Source organism: Dasypus novemcinctus, chromosome 19 (genome assembly GCF_030445035.2).
Source record: "Dasypus novemcinctus isolate mDasNov1 chromosome 19, mDasNov1.1.hap2, whole genome shotgun sequence".
NCBI lineage: Eukaryota > Metazoa > Chordata > Mammalia > Cingulata > Dasypodidae > Dasypus > Dasypus novemcinctus.
Window position 1 is genome coordinate 49,036,163 of NC_080691.1, and position 21,910 is coordinate 49,058,072.

Genomic DNA, 21,910 nt, shown 5'->3' on the forward strand with positions numbered 1-21,910 from the left:
AACCCTGGTGAAGCTATAGATAAATATACACAAAGATGTATTGCTGATGTTATCGTAACTAAGTACAATTCTTTGATAATAGTCGGACAGTAAACATCAAGACCCATCTACAGTTTAGTTCGAGCAAATAATTCAGAAGACAAAAAAGCAGATGCACGAAGGTGCTTTTGGGAAACCCATTTTACAGAAAAAGAAAACTAGACTCTAAATAGAGAAATGCTTAAGCAAATTATGACAGGTCAATTTAAAAAAAACCTGCAGCCATTGAAATAATAAATACGGACTATTTTTAAAACAGGCAATAAAACTAGAAACACCATGAATGTAGCTATATAGGATTAACTAAAAAAGAGCACCAAGAAATTAAGGTGTGAATGGGTTTATGTGGCAGGATTACGAGCAAAAAAGTTTTTCTTCTTCCAATAGTCTTAAAATATTAAAATATTGATTTAATAATAATGGCTCTAACAACATAAACACCCTCTGCCAAGTTCTCTCTCTCCTTTCACCATGGGTAGCTCTTTTTCACATGGCCCCTTAAGGCAAAAGGAGAGAGGAGAGGAAAAGCTCAGCTTCATGATGCTGAGAAAATTCCAGTACCATCACTTACTCCAGGGCAGACCACTCTAAAGAACAGACAGGAAAACCATGAACCCCAGGAAGCCACTGCCTTAAGCACCTACCCACACATTCCTCCAATTATAGATTAGAGTTAAACTCATCTTCTGGAGCATACACGCCGTCCAGCGAGATTCAGCCTATCCCTAATGCCACAGTACCGTTTAAACATAAGAACAATAGTTAGTATTCTGGGTATTCTAACTGAAGAAAAGGGAGAGGATATTTTAGGACATGGGGAAAGGACCTTGGCCACAGCCTGAGAGTGGGAGAAGACTGGAAAGGATAAGGAATGCTGCCTAGTTTGCCCAAGACTCTGAATGGCACAGGGTCGGGGGCTCCATTGGCACAGGCCAACAGAGGAGAGGCAGGAACAGATCACCTGATTCCCTGAAGACAGGGAGAGTATAAATAGGCAGAGTTGAGAGGATGTTCGGTAGGGGTTCAATAACACTATGAAGACAGGTGAGAACCTGGAAAGTAGAGCAAGGACTAGCAGGCAGATAGAAATCACGGAGAGGGAATCTGAAGGCAGACCATATGTGGAGACCCAGTGTTGAAAATTCTCTGTCTTCTTGTCTGTTTTCCTCCTATCTTTCTCCCAGAGGCAGAGGGCTGAGGACTAAGTGGAACGTAGTCAAAGACTTCACAGAGGGTATCAAACCTCTAATCTGAGGGTAGGGCTCAGGGGTGCAACTCCAATTTTAAGGGTAACCTAGCAAGAAAAGGTCTAAGTGCAGACATGGATTAGAGCACAGGTACCCAAGGATCTTGGGTTTGGATCTCCTGAACATGGCAGGAGTCTGATCACCAGACTTGGGGTACAAGAGTAGAGGGGGCCTTGCAGCAAGTCTGACTTGTTGCTGGTCACCTGCGCAAAAAAAATTATAACTATTTTTTATGCACCTGGGCCTAGGACATGCAGATACACAACAAGTGCTCAATAAATGTTTTCTGAATGAAAGAGTCCATTAATTAACAAAAAAAAAGTCAATAGTGAATTAAGAAATTAACAAAAAAGTCAAATCCACTCACTAGGGATAAACTGGCTCCATAGCCTGGGCTTACAGAGGGCGAGTGGAGTAAGTAAATACATCTGTGGCATGAAGAGAGATATCAATAACAAAGGTTATGTCATTAATGTGCCTCAAGCACTACTAAAAGCATGTTGGGGCCACCTGAGTTACCAATGTCTGACTCAAGACACTGGGTTTGATTGAAAGCTTAACATTCCCCAGGCCAAACCTATCAGGACCAAGGCCCATTCAGTCCTCTGCCCATTCTCTGAATAGAAAAGGGAGAGAAAAAAAAGAAACAAGAGCAAGAGAGATTGATTTCTCAACACTCATCTCCCCCTTATATCTCTGTCTTTATTATCCCAGATAGGTACTCATAAATTCCTCCAAGCTTATGACCTTCAAGAATCTATTCCTTAGGAATGTTAAGGGCTTCTTGTCAATTGTTTTAAAATAGGGGAATGAAGTAAGCAGATTATAGGATCAAATAGTAACAATAATCCATAGCATAATCAAGTCTGAAGATTCTAGATGAGTATAAGAATTCACATAAATTTGATAGGACAAGGCACCTACAGAAACCTCCCCTAAAAAAGAAGTTGTTTCAGGGCCCCAAGACCACCTACATGTATAAAGAATTGTACTCATGGCTAAAGTGTATTAGAGTGTAAGAATATCAGCAAGAGAAAAAGACGTAGACCCAGTCTAGAGAAATCCATGCATAGGCTTCCTTATGTTCTCTCCTTCCCGTGAGGGGTCATACAGAACATACTCTGCATGGCAAAAAAATATATGGTAATGAGAACAATGTTTCTGTCCAGGGAAGCCCATTAGAGACTCAGAACTCTGGGTGTTTTTGTTTGTTCGTTTTCTTTTTTTAGGAGGTACGTGGATTGAAACCAGGGCCTTGAATATGGGAAGCAAGTGCTCAACCACTGGGCTACATCTGCTCCCAGAGCCCAGGGTTTGTATTAGTCGTGGTCATATAGGCACCCTCTGCACTCTCAAAACTCCAAACCCTAGAAGAAAAGCAGGTATTCAGCATAAACCAAATGCCTGTACAAACAGCCTAGGCCAGGGGTTCTTAACCTTTTTGTTCCATGGACCCCTGTGTCAGCCAGGTGAAAACCACGGACCCCTTACTAAATCCGCACTATACTGTGTATTAATAAATACATCACACCCACACCAACATGTGCCCACAAGAATGTTTTTTTGAATTTCAATTCAAGCTCATGGACCCCTTGTTAAGAACCCCTGCTCTAGTCACAGTGAACTAACCTGATCAGTTAGGGTATAGAGGGCACATTTCAAGTGCCAAGTTTCCAGACACCATCCAGGGGCCAGCCTTGTAAGCAGGCCCTTCTAAAAGACAGGAGCCTCAGGCCTGCTATGTTAACTGTTCTGCACAGAGGTGACTTGTGAAAATTACTCATAAGACTAAAGTGACTCCCAAAATAAGAAACAGTATTAGGAGCTATAGACTTAAAGACCATGTTAATTACTTGTCAAATATATTGGAACCTAAACAATTGAAGAAGTTACCACAAGATACAAAGCTAGCAATGTTCCTGCAACTAGTGAAGAAGGCTGAAGAAGGCAAACTGAGCTTGAATTCATTTAATCCTCAAGAAACACCTTATTTTACAAATAAAGAAAGAGTCACTACTTGCCCCTGGACAGACACCACAGTAAGTGACAGAGCAGGGACCAAACCAAGGTAATCTGTGTTCTTTCCACCATCCAAAGGCACATCTTTGAATTGTCTTTCACCTGCCAAGGTATAGAATTCCTCTGGCACGAGTACTGCTTTCTCCTCTGAAGCAATCTCGAGTTCAATTCTCTGTCCACTGACAGACGGTTCACTCCCCTTCCCAGGCAATGTCCCTTCTCCTTCAAAGGCTATCTTTTATTCAGTCTAACGCTACCCGCTCCCAGTTCCCCCCAGCCTTATAGCACCACAACACGAGTCAGTTGATCTGAAAGCGATTTCAGATACACGATTTCGTCAGCTCCTCTCGAAAGCCCAGGTAAAAGCACACCCCCTGGTCAAGAAAGGCATCTCCCCAAGGTCACGGAAGAAAAAGCAGGGGAAGCTGGGGGCAGAGCCCTGGTCCTCGGCTCTTCCCACAGCTCTTCACCGCCTCCCCTGTCCCACCCCGCCCCAGCGATGTCACAAGGTGTCCCTCGGCCCAAACCCCTGCCCGCCGCTTCTGTCCGTCCCACGCCCACCCACGCGCAGGGGTCTCTTCCGCCCGCTGAATCCTCACACGCGTCCCCTCCCCCACGACCCTTTCTCCCCACTTGTGGTCTTAGTCCCGCCGCTTCCCTCCCTCAGGGGCCCCCGCCGGCTCGCTACTCCCACTCGCCTCCCCGCTATGCCGCCCCAGGCCCCTCCTCCTGTCAGCCCGCGGCCGAGCCCGCCGCGGTTACCTTCTCCAAGGATGCCGGTCTCTGCACAGCCAGTGAGCGGGCCAGTGACAGAACTGTGTTGAAGTAGAAGCCCCGTGAGGCACCGGCGTAGGAGCTGGAGCTGGAGCCGGAACCGCCGCCGCCGCCGCCGCCGGGGCCGCTTCCCCGGGCCGCGGCCGCCGCCATCGCTGCGCGCGCCACTGCGCTGCCCGCCGGCTCCCCGCTCCCCGCCCACTAGCACCCGACCTAACGCGCAAGCGCGGCAGCATCCGGCTTCCACACCACGTGACCTCTGGTGCTGATTCTGGCTGGGGCGTGGCCACGGGACGGTTCCACCGCTGGAGGGGGCAAGAAGCCGCTCAGTAGGTCTCTGCCGCCCTCTCCGGGCGTGGCTCCCCCTCCAAAAATCGGGCGCGATGGTCGGCTCCAAGGCCCGGGCGTCCGACGCACCTCGGGCGGAAGGAGGCAGGCGTGGCGGCCGCGAGTCGTCGCCGGGCTGCATCTGGAAGGCGGCAGTTGGTCCTGGCTTTACGGCGGTGCTTTCTCTTACCCTAGGGGGGCCGGGAAGGTCGCTCCCCACCTCGGCCGCCCACCACCTTCTCCTACCCAGACCCAGACCGGCGCCGGCATCATGTCGGCCTACCCCAAAAGCTATAACCCGTTCGACGATGACGCTGAGGACGAGGGCGCCCGACCGGCCCCGTGGGAAGACCCCCGCGACCTCCCCGACGGGCCCAACGACAGACAGCAGAGCCTGCGGCAGGAGGTGCTGCGCAGGGCCGAGGCCACGGCCGCCAGCACCAGCAAGTCCCTGTCCCTCATGTACGAGTCCGAGAGGGTCGGGGTCGCCTCTTGCGAGGTGAGCCAAGGATCAGGGCCGAGCCGACCCGTCGGAATGATCACTCAGGCAGGTCTGAATGACCTGTCGGATCGAGAAACGCTTAGTTTCAAGATCGTACGGGAATTCTCGAGTGGCCCAGAGTAGGTTCTCGCGGGGTTTTTTTTCTTGTTTTTTCACTTGATTCGTAATAATCTATTAACTATTATATAGAGTTGGCACGTCCGGAGTACTCGAAAGAGGCAGTTTGCCCTGTCAGTCTTCTTTTAGTTCATTAATTTTTTTTCCTCGAAGGAAACTCCAGACTCTGTTCTGCCCAGCTAAGGAAAAATTCTGAACTGTATGAGCTGAATTAGGGAAATGGAGGGTCTCGTTCTTCTACATAATTTTCTGGGCTTAAGACTTGCGGCTTTGGCGGTTCCTCTCCAGTGACCCAGAATGTGTAAGGACTGTGTGTTCTGCCGGTGTCATGTGGTGCCCTGAAGCAACAGTGCCTTGAGACCTTTCTCCAATCTCTGACTCTTGTTCTGGCTGGCTGGTAGGGGTCAACACTGTCTGACTGAACAGCTGCTGGGCAAGCTATACCCCGATTTAGGTTGAGTCTAGTACTTACCTTGGCTCCCCAAATCCAGAGTATTGTGTGAGGCTGCTGAGCGTCTGTTGCTCCAATTCACCTTTATCAGTTCTTTCCATAGAAGGTTTCAGAGACTGGGACCTTAATTAGGCATTGTTCTTTCTTGCGCATCACGTTTCCTCCTCAGCCTATTAGTTTTGCTTGGGCAGAGGGGGAAAAAAGTTGTAAAAAGTGTAATAGTAGATTACTGTTATATCAGCTAAGAAAAATTCATCTTAGGCGTTTGCAGCTTTGTTAATGCAACGGTTGACATTGAAACATTGTCTTCTGTCATTGGCTCTTCCGTAATTCTTTTCTCTGGCGAGATTTTTTCTGACCTGATCGCTTATAGCCTTGTACAGTTTTTAGATGTATTGATTAACTTCCATTGTTTCCCCATTGCTACTTTCTTGGGTTATTTTCCTTCCCCACTTCTTCCCATTACTGTCTTTCTCGTTGGCCTACCATCCTCCAGCCTTGTTGAGGTTTTAGGTTACAGTTCTTATACCTCATATCTCCTGGATGCCTATGTTTGATTCTAAATGGAAAATCTCATCTTGATTTTGGGATGAGAGCCTGAGGATTCACGTGTTTGAAGGCCTGACGGAAGCCAGCTAAGAATGGTTTGAAGAAGTATCTTTGGAAACCATAAGAACAAATGAAATAGGAAATCTGAATCTTTTGCAATAGGCCACAATGATAAGAGGATAAACTTGAATCTGGCTTTGAAGGCTGAGGTTTAGACAAGAAGAACGAGGAAGAAGGATGTTCCCAGGGAAGAGAGAAGAACACACCAAAGGCATTGGCCCAGCATTGGAACACCTGGGCTCTAGAATGAGGAAGTTCTGGACAGGATGGGTTAGAGGAAAGGGGCTGGAGGGGGCAGCTTAGGAGCCATGGTGGTCGATGTGGAGGGCCTGGTCTCAAAACCCAGGAGAGCCAAAAACATAATAGTTGTGAGTTGTTTAACACATATTGTGGAGATACTTTCCCTACCCTGCCCCAGAGGTCATTCCCTATGTAATGGGAACTGTGACAGCCAAGACAGACTGGCACCTTAGGCACGTGAGGCTTGGACTAGGCTAAGCTGGGTATTGCTCTGAGAGGTACAGTATGAATGTGACTGGACGGGTAACCAGGCAGGTGACAGGCTCTCTCATCTGTGTGATTGCATGTTGAATTTTTCCAGGACTGAATCAGCTCTCAATTATCTGACGCCCCAGGAGGCAGGAAAGATAAACACCTCAGCCCCTCCTGCACTCTCCAAACTGGTTTGAAATCACTCTTCCACTCCCCTCAGCATCCAGGGTTGGGGTGGGGGGAGCCAGGTGAGCTTTTTCAGCCACTTAGTGTACAGTGTGAGTGACAGACACCACGTCATGCCAAAATGCCACATTTTTATAGAAGATTAGGAGTTTGCAAATAACACTGGGTTGGGAAGATCGGAATTCAGTTCCAGCATGGCACAAGTGTGAAAATGACTTCATCAGGTCACCTCTAGTGAAGGAGAGCCGCCCTTTTCCTTCTGAGAAACCTGATAAGGTTTGTTCCTTGCTGGCCTGGTAAGCACAAGTGCAAAAACAGAGAAGGACCTGTAGGTTGCTCATCCCTTCCTTTACTTGGCATGCCTTTTAGCACGGTTTTTTTCTTTTACCTTTTCTTTTTCTAAGTTTTTTTTTGTGCGTATGAAAAGGTACTATAGTCACTTGTTAAAAATTCGAAACAGTGAAGTGGGTGTAGCTCAGAGGTTGAGTGCACGCTTCACATGTAAAGGTCCCAGATTCAATCCCCATTACCTTCTAAAAAAACATTTCAAAATGTACAAAAGGGTATGGCATCTCTTTTTCCCTTCCCACCCTCTGCCCCTAAGACAGCCAGTTGTCATCAGAGCCTTCAGTGTCCTCATAGAAAGAGATCATGTATAAAGACATACTTAGTCATTTTCTTTTCTTTTTTTTTAACATAAGCAGAAACATTCTTAACACACTGTTCTGTGCATTGCTTAATAGGAGTGGAGGTTGTTCCACAGCAGTTGATGATTTTGCTTTGATCTTTCCTATGCCTGAGCCATAGTCCATTGAATGGATGACTTTCACTTATGTAGCCAGTCCCTGGAGATGGACATTCAAGTTGCTCACACCTTTTGGGCAAACCTGTTTGCTTCAGACTTAGACTTAATTTTGTGCGTCTTTTAACCATGCTGGCAGAGGAAACCTGCCCACCCCGAATCCACTGCTTCTCCTCTGGCAGTTGAGAGTGATCAAGGCAAATTCTCTGGGGCCCAGGAACTCGGTTCTGGGGCTCCAGCAGCAAGCTTCAGACCAGGAGGTCCTGAATGGTTGACATAGTAGAATGAAAGGAGAAGGAGTGGTGTTTGGTAAGATTCTAGCATGACGCCGGCACGTTCCACATCAGATCTTGCGGGGGCCCCGTTTGACTTCCTGGCCATCAACAGTTGCCCAGGCTGTGCTAGGATGAGAGACCTCCCGCTTCCCCCTGGAGCATAGTAGAATGAAAGGAGGAGTGGTGTCCTGCAGGGGCCCATTTGACTTCCTGGCCATCAACAGTTGCCCAGGCTGTGCTAGGATGAGAGACCTCCCGCTTTCCCCTGGAGCAGAAGCCACAGTGGCCATTGTGTTCAGGATGTGCCGTAACTTGTGGTAGATGTCCTGCCTCAGCAGCAGTTCCCTCACTCTCTGGGAAGCTGATCTTCAAGCAGAATTCCGAGCAACTGGCTGGACAAACCCAGAGCCGCCCTTCCAAGGCAGCCTCTGATCATTCTGGCAGGGCCAGAGTTCTGAGCACAGCCCTGTTCTGTGCCAAAGGTTGATGGAGGCGGGGGAAGGCAGCTGCCAGATGATGCGTTTTCTCAGTAGATGTGTAACTGTCAGCTGGGGAGCAGGAGCAGTCAGGTACTCCACTTTCTACCCTGACACATCTCTGCACTGCATCCTTTATGTCATAGATGCTCTCCTTTCGGGGGTGGGGGTTAACAGAGGACCTGAGGGAGGGAAGGGAGTTGGGAAGGAAAAGGAAGATGAGGGAGCAGAGGACTGGAAGCAAAAAAGAGATTGATGTGGGATAACCTAATGGAGCCGCATGACTATGGATGAAATCCCACTTCCCCAGTGACCAGGAAACATGCCCTTAAACCTCTCAGATTGTGGTCCCCAACCTCTCTGCTCTAGAATGGTCTTTGGCCCATGTCTTCTCCAACAGGTCTGCTCTGGGTATTTTTAAATTATTATTTTTTTAAATGATAAGTAAGCACAATTTCTCTTAAACCATCAATGACTGAATTAGACTCTTGGAAAGTTCTGAGATCCCAGACAACAGTTTGCTGGCTCCGTAGCCAGAACGGGGCATCGCAGGAGGGTGATCCATCACCATGAAGGCAGGTCTGACACCCCAGGTCAGAGCCACAAATCTGACCACCACTTCTACTGTTGGCCACCTTGCTGTCCCGAGGGACAGGCAGTGAGCCATGGGACACTGAAATGGTTTGCCCATCAGTCTCCACCTCTGAGGTGTCTATTCTGAGAACAAAAGGTGCTGGGAGGAGTGCTCACCCAGCCCACCTACCCACACTCCAGCCTGGCCCTCGGGGCTTTTTGTGCAGCCAAAGGTCCTTTGTGTATTTCTGAAGTAACTTCTGCTCCTGGAGACGTGTGGTCAGACAGGGCCATGGTGTGGGGCAGCTTGTCACACGTGTGTGCCCCACCAGTGCTTGGTTGCATGTGTGCTCGTTTGGAAGGGGAGCGACCGCACAGAGAAATATCACATTTTGGCTTCAGTCCACTGCCTCCAGATGGACCTCCAGAATCATAACCAGCTCCTTTCCTTTCTCTCAGGAGCTTAGGGAGTGACCCTGTCAGGGTAGGCCAGGTCCGTCTGATGTCAGGAGGTGCATCCTGTGCCTTCTGAAGGCCCTGCCAGCCGCCCCTCAGGGTTCCCCTTCTGTGCTTACTGCTGTCAGTCCCACTTCCTCTCTGTTCCCCGAGCTGGTCCTGTCTGGCTGCCAAGTGGTGTTGCACCCTTTGCTTCCCAAAAGGCTCTTGCCCCATCCTCGCCCTTCTGACTCCCTGACTTCTCAGCTCTTGGTCTCTCCCCACCAGAGAACCGCCCCCCGCCTTCCCCTTTAGCTGGGTGAGGCGCCACTGCAGGAGCGACTTGCTGTGGCAGGGTATACATCACGTGTGGGTGTGCTGGCTTCCTTTGCTGTCACCCCACAAGGCTGTAAGCTCAGGGAAGCAGAGACCCACCTGTCTTGGAGCCCCAGCACCGCAGTGTCATCAGTAAATGAAAACTCAGGTGCCACTTCACTCCTCTTGTCCTCTGCTCGAATGTAAGCTCCATGAAGGCAGAGAGTTTGAGTGGTTTAGTTTACCCTTGAATCCCTGGCACATGGAACAGTGCCTGGCAGAGAGCCGGTGCTCAGGAAGGCGTCTGTGGGCAGATAACTTGCAGCACCTCCAACCCAGTGTGTTTTCCAGGAGCACTGTGCCTGCAACAGCTCCCCAGTCTCTCTAGCTCCTGCTGTGCCCTTGGATATATCCAGCCAGTCAAGGTATACCCTCACCATGTCCTTATCTGTTCTCTCTCCTTCCCCTTCCTCTACCTGGAGTCCCTCTACTTGACAAAAAGCCACAAACCAAAGAGGGGTCCAGAGACCTCCCTCTGTGTTGTCCCTCAACATTGTGCCACAAGCACAACCAAATCCTTTCACTGATTATCTTCCTTTTCCGGCAGTTTAGAAGTCAACTTTGGGATTGGGGGGGGGGGAACACCTGTCATTCTAACACCTCAGGCAAGTGCTTCGCATGTGACCTTTAAACCGAGGGTTCTTTCAGGAGCTTGTTTCAACCCTCACAGGCACCGTGCATCCTCACAGTGACTGACAAAGAAGACAATACTGTGGGAGTGCCCTAGCCGTCCTCCTCCACCTCATTCTTCTCTTCCTTCTGGGGCACAGGAGCACAGAATGCACCTTGGCCGTGGAGTGTGTGAAGCCAGCCTTCATGCTGATCTAGGTGTGGGATATTTGGTCAGCCTGTCCCTGCTAGCTGGCCATTGCCGACTTTCCTGGCTTCCATGTGTCCTCTTGGTACTTCTCTGCCAAAACCCTTCTTCCTTGTCGGGTGGAATTAGGTCACAAGCATGTTACATCCAGTTCCTTCCTCCAGAAGAACCTTCTCCCTCTCTGGCCTTTTGACCAGCAGCTCACGGCCAGTGTGTCAGGACAAACCTGCCTTGTGTTTTTCTCTGGGCTTCCATCAGCCTCATGTCTCAGAAATGAAGGTGGAGAGGTGATGGTGGGAAGCTGAGAAACCCCCCTTCCAGCCCCTGACTGCTCCGATCATCTCACTAGCTTCAAATTCTTCTGTCTTTTGCAATATGTGAAATTGAGACTGGACTGTTAGAAACATCAGCTCAAACACATGAAAGCCAGGGGAAAAAATCATTTTCGTCCTTATTTATATCCCCATCCAGAAAAGATTTACCTCAGTATGGACATGAAGATGATAGAGGTATTGGAAGACACCCAAACTGAAGATAAATCAGCAGCTTTTTTTTTTTTCCCCGAAAATTAACTCTTGCAGTATTTGCTTGACATATTGAAGGATGCAGTCCAGGAAACATTTTTTTTTTCTTTATTTAAAAGAGCCTGATGCTGGGTTTTTTGATGATTTCTCCCCATCCCACCCCACCTCACCCCACCCCAACACATCTCATCAACTGGTAAACACAGAGCTGTAAACTTCAGCAGTTCAAAGTTTATTTCTAATGAGAGTTAAGCAGAATTGAGTAGTAAATTCCACTGATGTGTTAGCTTTTTGCCTGAAAACAGTATTTTCAGGCAGTTGTGACATGGATTCCTAAATGTCCATTTTATCCCTGGAAAACCTTCCATTCATACCTCAGTACTACAAAAGGCCCTAATAACTATATATATAGTTTCATTTTTATCCTTCAAATCTCCAGGGTGCTTGTTTAAAAATTGTTCATGACTGTTTTCTTTGCTATCAAGAGAACCCTTATGAAGATTATTTGTGTAGTTAAACATAATTGCTGTGCCACAGGGAGGAGGAGGATAGAAGATGTAGAAGAAGGCTGCTGAGGGCAGAGGCTGCCATATGATGTAGAATAAAAAGTTGAGAATCTTCCAGCTGGAAAGGCAGATCGTGGGGAGAGGATGTGGATGGCTGTAGATAAATCCCGGAGTAAGGACAAAAGCAAGTTTGTCACAAGTGAAGGTGTTAGTGTAGCTGTTGTGATGAGTTCACATTCACAGCCAGGATCACCAGCTCTCAAGGGGTAAGGCCTGGGCTGTCCCCATGATTGCAGAGTGTCATCTACATGTGTAGCTGCTCTTAGCCAGGCACTGAAGACACAGCAATCCCTGCTCTCATGGAGCTTGCACTCTATTAAGAAAACCAAAGAAGGTTGAGGGATGGAGAGGAGTGTTGGAAGATGGGGTTCTACTTTAGAGAGGATGTTGAGGGAAGGCTTCTCTGAGGAAGTGGACTTTGAGGAAAGATCTGAATGAAGTGAGAGAGTAAGCCATACAAGTATCCAGCTGAGGAACATTACAGGAGCAGAAGTAGCATGTGCAAAGGCCCTGTGACATGGTCACCCATGGTACAAGTTTCAGCCCAGAAACCAGAGTTTTAAAGCTGAAACTATGCACGGACCTGGACCCAAAAAGGACACCAGAGCCCATGAAATAGAGTGAGTTTGAAGATGTAACCAGAGCCAGGTGGCTGGGGTGGCCTCATGAGAACTCTCATATCTGAAAAGGAAGAGATCGTGAACAGAGTCCACAGGGCAGTGCCAGGTGAAAGCTCAGAGGGCTCCCAAGAGTGGGGGAGGATAGAGAAGATCTGCCATCAGCCCACTTCTGAACTTTGACCACTCCCCCCCAAACAGACACTTTTCATCTGTCTTAACGTGGTCCTGTGAGCCATCTCCTGGGCAAAAGGCAAAATAGACTCCAGAGTAAAATAAGAATGAAAGCAGGGCAGGGGAGAGGATAAAGGAGTGTGTTGTCTGCAGATGACAGCACCAGTCTGCATATGTGCTCCACAGGCCTTTACTAAGTGCCTGCTGGGCACATTCTTTGGGGTGGGAAGAGAGTTACAAAAAGGCCTAAAGCTGGCACCTCTTGTTTTCCCCAGGAACTCATCCGTCAGCGAGGTGTCTTGGAACGCACAGAGAAGACGGTGGACAGGATGGATCAAGACTTGAAGACCAGTCAGAGGCACATTAACAGCATCAAGAGTGTATTTGGAGGGCTGGTCAACTACTTCAAATCCAAACCGGTGGAGACGCCACCCGAACAGAATGGCACCCTCACCTCCCAACCCAGCAGCAGGTGAGCCTGTCTTCAGCCTTCCCCATATGACATAGCAGGAAGTGGGGTTTCAGGCTGTAGCTAGTTAGTGCCTTAAAGAAACCCATCCAAGGCCCCTGTAGGTTACTTATCAAGAAGGCTCCCACTTTAGTAATTGCGAAATGAGAAACTTTTCTCTAGGGCTCATGGTTATGTGCATCTCATTGAAGTCCAGACTGTGAATTCTGCATAAATTGGGCCTCTGGTAAATTACTGCTCCACTAACTGTGCCCCTAGTAATTTTTAAATACTTTTTTTTTTTCTCTTCATTAAAAGTGGAGGGGAACGAATGTGGCTCATGTGGTTGAGCACCTGCTTCCAAAGTACAGGATCCTAGGTTCGATCCCTGACCCTGGTACCTTAAAAAAAAAAAAAAGGAATGGAAAATAATTTTCACTTATTTTGGGATCACCAAATACAGCAGTTGATAAGGTATTGATGACAAAGGTCTATCATTCTGTTGCCAATGTTCATAAATTCAATTAGAGACTATCTTCAGATGGTAGGAGAGAACAATGCAATATATACTGTAACCTTAATTTTCTACTAAATGATTTTTTTTTCTCTCCCCTTCCCCCCCTCCCCCTGTTGTCTGCTCTCTGTGTCCATTCGCTGCGTGTTCTTCTGTGACCGCTTCTATCCTTATCAGTGGCACTGGGAATCTGTGTTTCTTTTTGTTGCATCATCTTGTTGTGTCAGCTGTCCGTGTGTGCAGCGCCATTCTTGGGCAGGCTGCACTTTCTTTCACGCTGGGCAGCTCTCCTTACGGGGCGCGCTCCTTGCACGTGGGGCTCCTTTACACGGGGGACACCCTTACGTGGCAGGGCACTCCTTGCACGCATCAGCACTGCGCATGGGCCAGCTCCACACGGTCAAGGAGGCCCAGGGTTTGAACCGTGGACCTCCCATGTGGTAGGCGGATGCCCTATCCATTGGGCCAAGTCCACTTCCCCTAGATGATTTTGAAAGGGAGAAAGTTCACCTCAGGAAGTCAGTACAGATGGGACTCACTTCACAGAATTTTTGCCCAGAAAATTCTTATTGTCCAGTTTCTCCATACCTAATCCAATTTTCCCATTGGTTTTTAAATTAGAGGTTATTTTCCTTAAAAATTTTGCTTAGAGCCATAATGAAATTATACATGAGATCTCAGCAGGCATTGAAGTATCACATGCTCAAAAACAAAAGAATTGAGCTTCTGCTAAAATAGATTATTACTGCTCAGAACTCAGAACACTTTCTGGTTTGTTTTTTAATAAAAATAATATGACCAAAATAATATAGTAATTTGGCCATATTACAGGAAATTTTTGCCTTGCCTACCATAACATAAAAACTTTTAGTTTCTTTCCAGTCTTTTTTCCCTCATTCTGTTTGTTTTTCAAAACATTTCATGAGGACTTTCTGGAAACACAATTTTTTTAATATCATGTTTATGGTTAAAATGGCTATGGGCATTACCCAACCAAGACTTTTTTCTTGTTTAATTTTTATTGTGGTTAAGTATATATAACACTTATTCTAGGTATTTTATTTTATTTCATTTTTCTAGGTATTTCATATGAGTGAAATCATACCCTATTTGTCTTTTTTATGTCTAGCTTCCTTCATTCAGCATGATGTCTTCAAGGTTCATCCATGTTGTAGGATGTATCAGCACTTCATTTCTTTTTTACAGCTGACTTATATTCCATTCTGCATATATACCTTTTTTTTTTTTTTGAGATTTATTTTATTTATTTCTCCCCACCTCCTTGTTGTTGTTTACTTGCTGTGTCTGTTCATCTTCCTTGTTTATTTAGGAGGCACCAGGAGCTGAACCCAGGACCTCTGATGTGGGAGGGAGATCCCTTTGCTTGAGCCACCTCTGTCCCCTGCTTTGTTGTGTCTCTCATTCTGTTTTTCCCTCCCCACATCTCTTGTTGAGTCATTTTGTTGCGTCAGCTCGCCGCACCTGCCGTGTCAGTTTGCTGTCTTCTTTAGGAGGCACCAGGATCCTCTGCTCCCTGCTTTTATTGTGTCTCTCATTGTATTTTTTCTTCTTGTGTCTCTTGCTGTGTCAGCTTGCCATGCCTGCCTGCCTCATCAGCTCACTGTCTTCTTTAGGAAGCCCTGACATCTGAACCAGTGACCTCCCATGTGTTAGGCGGGAGCCTGGGCACCTGAGCCACATCCACTTCCCTATACCATATTTTATCTATCTGCTGACAAAAAAAGACACTTACGGTGCTTTTACCTTTTGGCTATTGTGGATAATGCTGCTCTGAACATCAGTGTATAACTATTTGTTTGAGTCCGTTTTCATTTCTTTGGGGCATGTATCTAGAAATGGAATTGCCAGGTCATATGGCAATTTTATGTTTAACTTTCTGAGGAAATACTATACTGTTTTCCACAGTGACTGCACCATTTTACATTCCCACCAACCATGTGCATATCCTTGCCAACACTTTCTGTTTCTTGTTTTCCCTAATAGCCAGCCTAGTGGTTATGAAGCTTACCTTGTGATTTTTGATTTGCATTTCCTTAATGGCTAATGGTGTTGAGCATCTTTTCACATGCTTATTAGCCATTTGTATGTTTTCTTTGAAGAGATGTGTATTTAAATCCTTTGCCCATTTTAAATTGGGTTGTTTGTCTTTTGTTGTTGAGTTTAGGAATTCTTTATATATTCTGGATATTAAGCCCTTATCAGATACATGATTTCCAAATATTTTCGCCCATTCTGTAAGTTATCTTTTCACTCTTGACACTCCTTTAAAAAACAAGAGTTTTTAATTTTGATAAAGTCTGCCTTGTCTATTTTTTTCTTTTGTTGCTCATGCTTTGATAAAAAGTCAAAGAATCTGTTGCTGAATACAAGGTCCTACAGATTTTCCCCTGTATTTCCTTGTATAAATTTTGTGGTTTTAGCTCTTATATTTAGATCACTCATCCATTTCAGGTTACTTTTTTTATATGGTGGGGGGTAAGTATCCCATATGATTCTTTTGCATGTGGATTTCCAGTTGTCCCAACACCATTTGTCAAAGAAAGACTCCTCTTTCCCGACTGAATGGACTTAGAACCCTTGTCCAAAGTCACTTGGCCAGAGATGGGTGGGCTAATTCTTCCATTTTTAACTCATAATAATGTTTGGCATAATGTTATTATACAAGGTGGTAAACGTCTCCCCCCTCCAATATAGAGCTGTTTTTTTAAATGCATAACTAACGTTCAGTAAAGTACACAGATCTGAAGAGACAAACAATGAATGTTAACCTGCGTGTCCACCTGTGTGGTCACTGCACAAATCGAGACATAGGGTACAGTAGAAAAGAATTTGGAGAACTATTTGAAGCTTACAGTGGGCCTGGTGTGAAATGATTTTAGGTGAGAGAACCAGTGGAGGGAGGAGAGAGAGCAGGCAGGTGAGGTGGTTGAGATCATGGAGGAAACTGCTGAAAGGGAACAGCCGCTTGGTGGGTGGCTGGAGGGTGTGCATCCCATGGCTAAGCTAGCCAAGGTTATGAGATGTTGTTTGGGGGGACTTTTTACAGCTTAATCATAATCACCATTCATCTCAGGTTTTCCAGCTTGATCCTAATTTCAAATATAGTCACTTTTTTTCTCCCAACTGGAAGGTTGTGCATTTTTTCCCAAAATACAAATCAGAAAGATGTTTTGTGTCCTCATTTCTGGCCAATAATTAATTAGCCTAGGAGGAGTCAGAATGTTCATTTGCTGTGGACTAAGGCGTCCATCCTCCTTGGAACAACGCAGGAGCAGAGCGCACACTCGGAAAAGTGGGGAATTGGCGAGTTCGAAGTTGACACTTTGCTGTGTCCTGTGTGCATCTTCCCAAAAGCTTTTTCACGGGGCTATTGGACACACAAACACACTCATCCCCAGGCACTGCCAATCAGCCTTGAAGGCCCCTGGTTCCAAGGGCAGTTTGCTTTTTCTTGGAGAATGCATGAAAACTCTAGGCCTTCCCAACAAGGACTTCCTAGTAGGGAAGCAGTCCTATAGTTATTTTGACCAGGGGCTTGCTGGTACCCGAAGTCATGTTCCCTGTCTTGCCTCCTGCCTGTAATCAGCCCCTGACAGCTGCAGAGTTTTATTTTATTTATTTCATTTTTTAACAAATCAATTTTAGTGGTACATATTATAAAGCATAAAATTCATCCAAAGTGTACTATCAGTGGTATTTGGTATAAATCACGTAATTGTGCATTTATCACTTCATTCATTATTATAGCATTTTCATTATTTCAATAATAATAAGTAAGCAAAATAATTCTTCACCTCTCAATGGCTGTTTCCCTTGCTGTACATAGCAGCTATTTCTGGCTATTCTTGCACTATTTATTTGTTTGTTTGTTTATTTATTTATTTATTTATTTATGAAGCAGTTTTATTGAGATATATTCACATACCATATGCTACATCCAAAGTATATAATGGCTTTTAGTATAATCACAATGTTGTACATTCATCACCACAAAAAATTTTAGAACCATTTCATTACTCCTAAAAGCAAAACTCCAAACCCCTTACCATGCCTTCCCTAGCCCTACATAACCACTAATCAGATTTCATCCTTATAAATTGATTTATATTTACATTTTATATAAATGGAATCATACAATAAGTTACACAATATATATAGGGGAGTGGATGTGGCTCAAGTGGTTGAGGTCCTGCTTCCCAACATGGGAGGTCGCAGGTGCCTCCTAAAAGAACAGACAAGCAAGGATGCCAATGTGGCTCAGTGCTTGACCATATATGAGGTCCCAGATTTAATCCCTAGCCCCAGTACCTAAAAAAAAAAAAACAACACAAGAATATATTTAGTTCATAGTAGCACAATCATACAATATTTGTCCTTTTGTGTCTGGCTTGCTTCACTCAACTTAATGTCCTCCAGGTACATCCACGGTGTCATATGCTTTACGACTTCATTTCTTCTTACAGCAACATAATATTCCATCATGTGAATGCTGTTTATACATTTATTGATTGATGGACACCTGGGTTGTTTCCAACTTTTGGCAATTGTGGATAATGCCACTATGAACATCGATGTACAGATGTCTATTCGTGTCATTGCTTTCAGTTTCTTCTGTGCATATACCCAGTAGTGATAATCCTGGGTCATGCAGCAAGTCTATATTCAACTTCTTTTTCTTTTTTTTAAAGATTTATTTTTTATTTATTTCTCTCCCCTTCCCCAACCTCCCCGCCCCCCCCCCCCAGTTGTCTGCTGTGTCCATTTGCTACGTGTTCTTCTGTGTCTGCCTGTATTCTTCTCAGTGGCACCCAGAATCCATGTCTCTCTTTGTTTTGTCATCATGCTGTGTCATCTCTTCGTGTGTGTGGAGCCATTCCTGGACAGGCTGCACTTTTTTTTGCACTGGGCTTTTCCTTACGGGGCACACTCCTTATGTGTAGGGCTCCCCTACACAGGGGACACCCCTACATGGCACGGCACTCCATGTGTGCATCAGCATGGCACATGGGCCAGCTCATCACATGGGTCAGGAGGCCCTGGGTTTGAACCCTGGACCTCCCATGTGGTAGGCAGATGCCCTATCCATTGGGCCAAATCCATTTCCCTATATTCAACTTCTTTAGGAACTGCCAAACAGTCCTCCACAGTGGTGGCTGTACCATTCTGCATTCCACCAACAGTGTGTAAGTGTTCCTATCTCTCCAATCTTCTCCAACACTAGTAGTTCTGTTTCTTAATAGTGGCCATTCTTCTAGGTGTGAAACAATATCTCATTGTAGTTTTGATTTGCATTTCCCTAATCATTAGTGATGTTGAGCATTTTCTTATGTTGTTTTTTTTTTTTTGCTATTTGTATTTATTCTTTGGACAAAAGTCTATTTAAGTCTCTTGCCCATTTTTTAATCAGGTTGTTCGTCTTTTTACTCTTGAATTATAACATCTCTTTCTATATCCTGGGTATTAAACCCTTATCAGACATGTGATTTCCAAATATTTTCTCCCATTGAATTGGCTGCCTTTTCACCCTTTGGACAAAGTCCTATGAGGTGCAAAAGTGTTTAATTTTGAGGAGGTCCCATTTATCTATTTTGTGTTGTTGCACATGCTTTGGGTGTTAGACCCAGGAAACCACCACCTACCACAAGCCCTTTAAGATGTTTCCCTACATTTTCTAATTGTAGTTTTATAGTCCTGACTTTTATATTTAGGTCTTTGATCATTTTGAGTTGTTACTTGTATCAACTGAGATAGGGGTCTGTATTAGCCAGAGGGGTGCTGATGCAAAGTACCAGAAATCTGTTGGCTTTTATAAAGGGTATTTATTTGGGGTAGAAGATTATAATTACCAGACCATAAACTTTAAGTTACTTCCCTCGTGTGTTTTTTTCCTTCAATTTGTTAATGTGGTGTATTATGTTAACTGATTTTTTTATGTTGAACCAGCCTTACATACCAGGAATATCCCACTTGATCATGCTGTATAAGTCTTTTGATATGCTGTTGAATTCAATTTGCCAGTATTTTGTTGACAACTTTTGCATCTATGTTCATTAGAAAGATTGGTCTGTAATTTTCTTTTCTTGTCCTTTGTGGCTTTGATATTAGAGTGATATTGGTTTCAAAAAATGTGTTGGGTAATTTTTCCTCCTCTTCAATTTTTTGGAAGAGTTTAAACAGGATTGGTGTTGATTCTTTTTGAAATGCTGGTAGAATTCACCTGTGAAGCCATCTGGTCCTGGACTTTTCTGTGTTGGGAGATTTTTGGTGATAGATCAATTTCTTTAAATGTGGTTGGTTTGGTAAGTTCTTGGATTTCTTGTAGTGTCAGTGTAGGTTGTGCATTTCTAGGAATTTGTCCTTATTGTCTAGGCTATCTAGTTTGTTGACATACAGTTTCTTATAATATCCTCTTATGATCCTTTTTATTTCTGTGGGGTCAGTTCTAACTTCCACCTTTCGTTTCTCATTGTATTTATTTGTATGTTCTCTCTTTTTTTCTTTGTTAGTCTAGCTAGGGGTTTGTCAGTATTACTGCTCTTCTAAAAGAAGCAGCTTTTGGTTTTCTTCTTTTTCTCTGTTTTGTTTTTTCTCAATTTCATTTATTTCTGTTCTAATATTATTTTTTTCCTTCTGCTTGCTTTGGGATTGGTTTGCTGCTTTTTCTAGTTTCTCCAGTTTTTCGGTTAGATCTTTGATTTTTTAGTTCTTCTTTTTTAATATAGGCATTTAGGACTGAATTTCCCTCTCAAGACTGCCTTCTCTGTATCCCATAAGTTTTGATGAGTTGTGTTCTCATTTTTGTTTGTTTCAGTGTATTTACTGATTTTACTTGCAATTTGACCCACTGATTATTTAGTAGTGTGTTTATTAGCCTCCACACATTTGCAAATTTACCTCTTTCCTGTCTATTATTAATTTCCAGATTCATTCTGTTATGATCTGAGAAGGTACTTTGTATAATTTCAATCATTTTGTATTTATTGAGAGCTGTATTGTGATCTAACATATGGTTTATCCTGGAGAAAGATTCATGGGTACTTGAGAAGAATGTATAACCCGGTGAGTTTAGGTGCAACATTCTGTATATGTTTTTTAGGTCTAACTTGTTTATCATGTTGAAGTTTTCTGTTTCCTTGTTGATCTTCTGTCTAGTTGTTTTCTCCTGGAATGCCTATGATGTATATGTTGTATTTCGTGTTGTCATTCAACTCCCTGAGCCCCTGCTTAATTTTTTCTGTTCTTTTCTCTCTTCAATTTCAGATGTTCTGTCTTTGGTATCACTTATTATTTTCTTTTATTAGAAAGAATGCCTCTTTTTTTCTTTTTTAAAGATTTGTTTATTTCTCTCCCCTTCACACACACACAGACACACACACACACACACACACACACACACCGTTGTCTGCTCTCTGTGTCCATTTGCTGTGTGTTCTTCTGTGTCCTCTTGCATTCTTGTCAGGGAGCACCAGGAACCTGTGTCTCTTTTTGTTGCGTCAGCTCTCTGTGTGTGCAGCGCCACTCCTGGGAAGGCTGGATTTTTTGCGCAGGGTGGCTCTCCTTGCAGGGCACACTCCTTGTGCGTGGGACACCTCTACATGGGGGGCATCCCTGTGTGGCACAGCACTCCTTGCACGCGGCAGCACTGCACATGTGCCAGCTCACCACATGGACCACGAGGCCCTGGGTATAGAACCCTGGACCTCCTATATTGTAGGTAGATGCTCCTATCAGTTGAGCCATGTCCGCTTTCCTCTAATGTGCTTTTGGTCTCACCTATCATGTCTTTCATTCCCATGAGCTCTGATAACTCTTCTAATCAAGTTTGCAAATTCTTCTTTATGCTAATTAAATGTCTTCTTGATGTTGTTTATCTCCTTAGCCATTTTGTCTTTCAACTCATTAATTTGACTTTGGAAATTTGTGTGCATCTCGTTGATTGTCTCAAATCCCATGTCTCTTCTAGGGCTTTATTTTTCTAAAGATTTATTTTATTTATTTATCTCCCCCCCCCCCCCCCGTTCTCTGTGTCCATTCACTGTGTGTTCTTCTGTGTCTGCTTGTATTGTTGTATTGTTGTCAGCAGCACCAGAAATCTGTGTCTATTCTTATTGCGTCATCTTGCTGTATCAGCTCTCTGTGTGTGTGGCCGCGATCCCTGGGCAGGCTGAACTTTCTTTCGTGCTGGGCGGCTCTCCGTATGGGGCGCACTCCTTGCTTGTGAGTTCCCTACACGGGGGACACCCCTGCATGGCAGGGCACTCCTTGCACGCATCAGCACTGCATGTGGGCCAGCTTCACACAAGTCAAGGAGGCCCGTGGACCTCCCATGTGGTAGACAGATGCCCCATCCGTTGGGCCAAGTCCGCTTCCCTCTTCTAGGGCTTTAATATATTCCTTTTCTTGGGCCATGTCTCCCATATTCTTTGTATGGCTCATAATTTTTTGCTGATGTCTGGGCATCTGATTCGGGTGGTGAATCTACTCAGATGCTCAGTTTCTCTTTCATAGGGACTTAGTGGCAGGAGGCTGT

The 21,910-nt window shown here is 45.1% G+C and overlaps 2 protein-coding genes across 4 annotated transcripts in view; one reads left to right on the top strand and one right to left on the bottom strand.

Moving 5' to 3' along the window:
• Positions 1 to 4,276, bottom strand: part of PI4KA (phosphatidylinositol 4-kinase alpha) — a 147,499-nt gene extending 143,223 nt beyond the window's left edge. Inside the window, exon 1 of one of the 2 annotated variants that reach the window (XM_058281759.1) lies at positions 4,068 to 4,276. In XM_058281759.1, the coding sequence (XP_058137742.1) occupies positions 4,068 to 4,232 (165 nt within the window). In that variant the 5' untranslated portion in view covers positions 4,233 to 4,276. The remainder of the gene's footprint in view (positions 1 to 4,067) is intronic. The other variant, XM_071209918.1, reaches the window with a different exon arrangement.
• A 165-nt stretch (positions 4,277 to 4,441) lies between these two features.
• SNAP29 (synaptosome associated protein 29) overlaps positions 4,442 to 21,910 on the top strand; it is a 34,349-nt gene continuing 16,880 nt past the window's right edge. The window contains exons 1-3 of one of the 2 annotated variants that reach the window (XM_058281762.2): positions 4,478 to 4,905; positions 12,673 to 12,869; positions 13,537 to 20,428. In XM_058281762.2, the coding sequence (XP_058137745.1) occupies positions 4,678 to 4,905; positions 12,673 to 12,869; positions 13,537 to 13,780 (669 nt within the window). In that variant the 5' untranslated portion in view covers positions 4,478 to 4,677 and the 3' untranslated portion in view covers positions 13,781 to 20,428. Of the gene's footprint in view, positions 4,906 to 12,672; positions 12,870 to 13,536; positions 20,429 to 21,910 lie in introns of those variants that run through there. The other variant, XM_004466468.4, reaches the window with a different exon arrangement.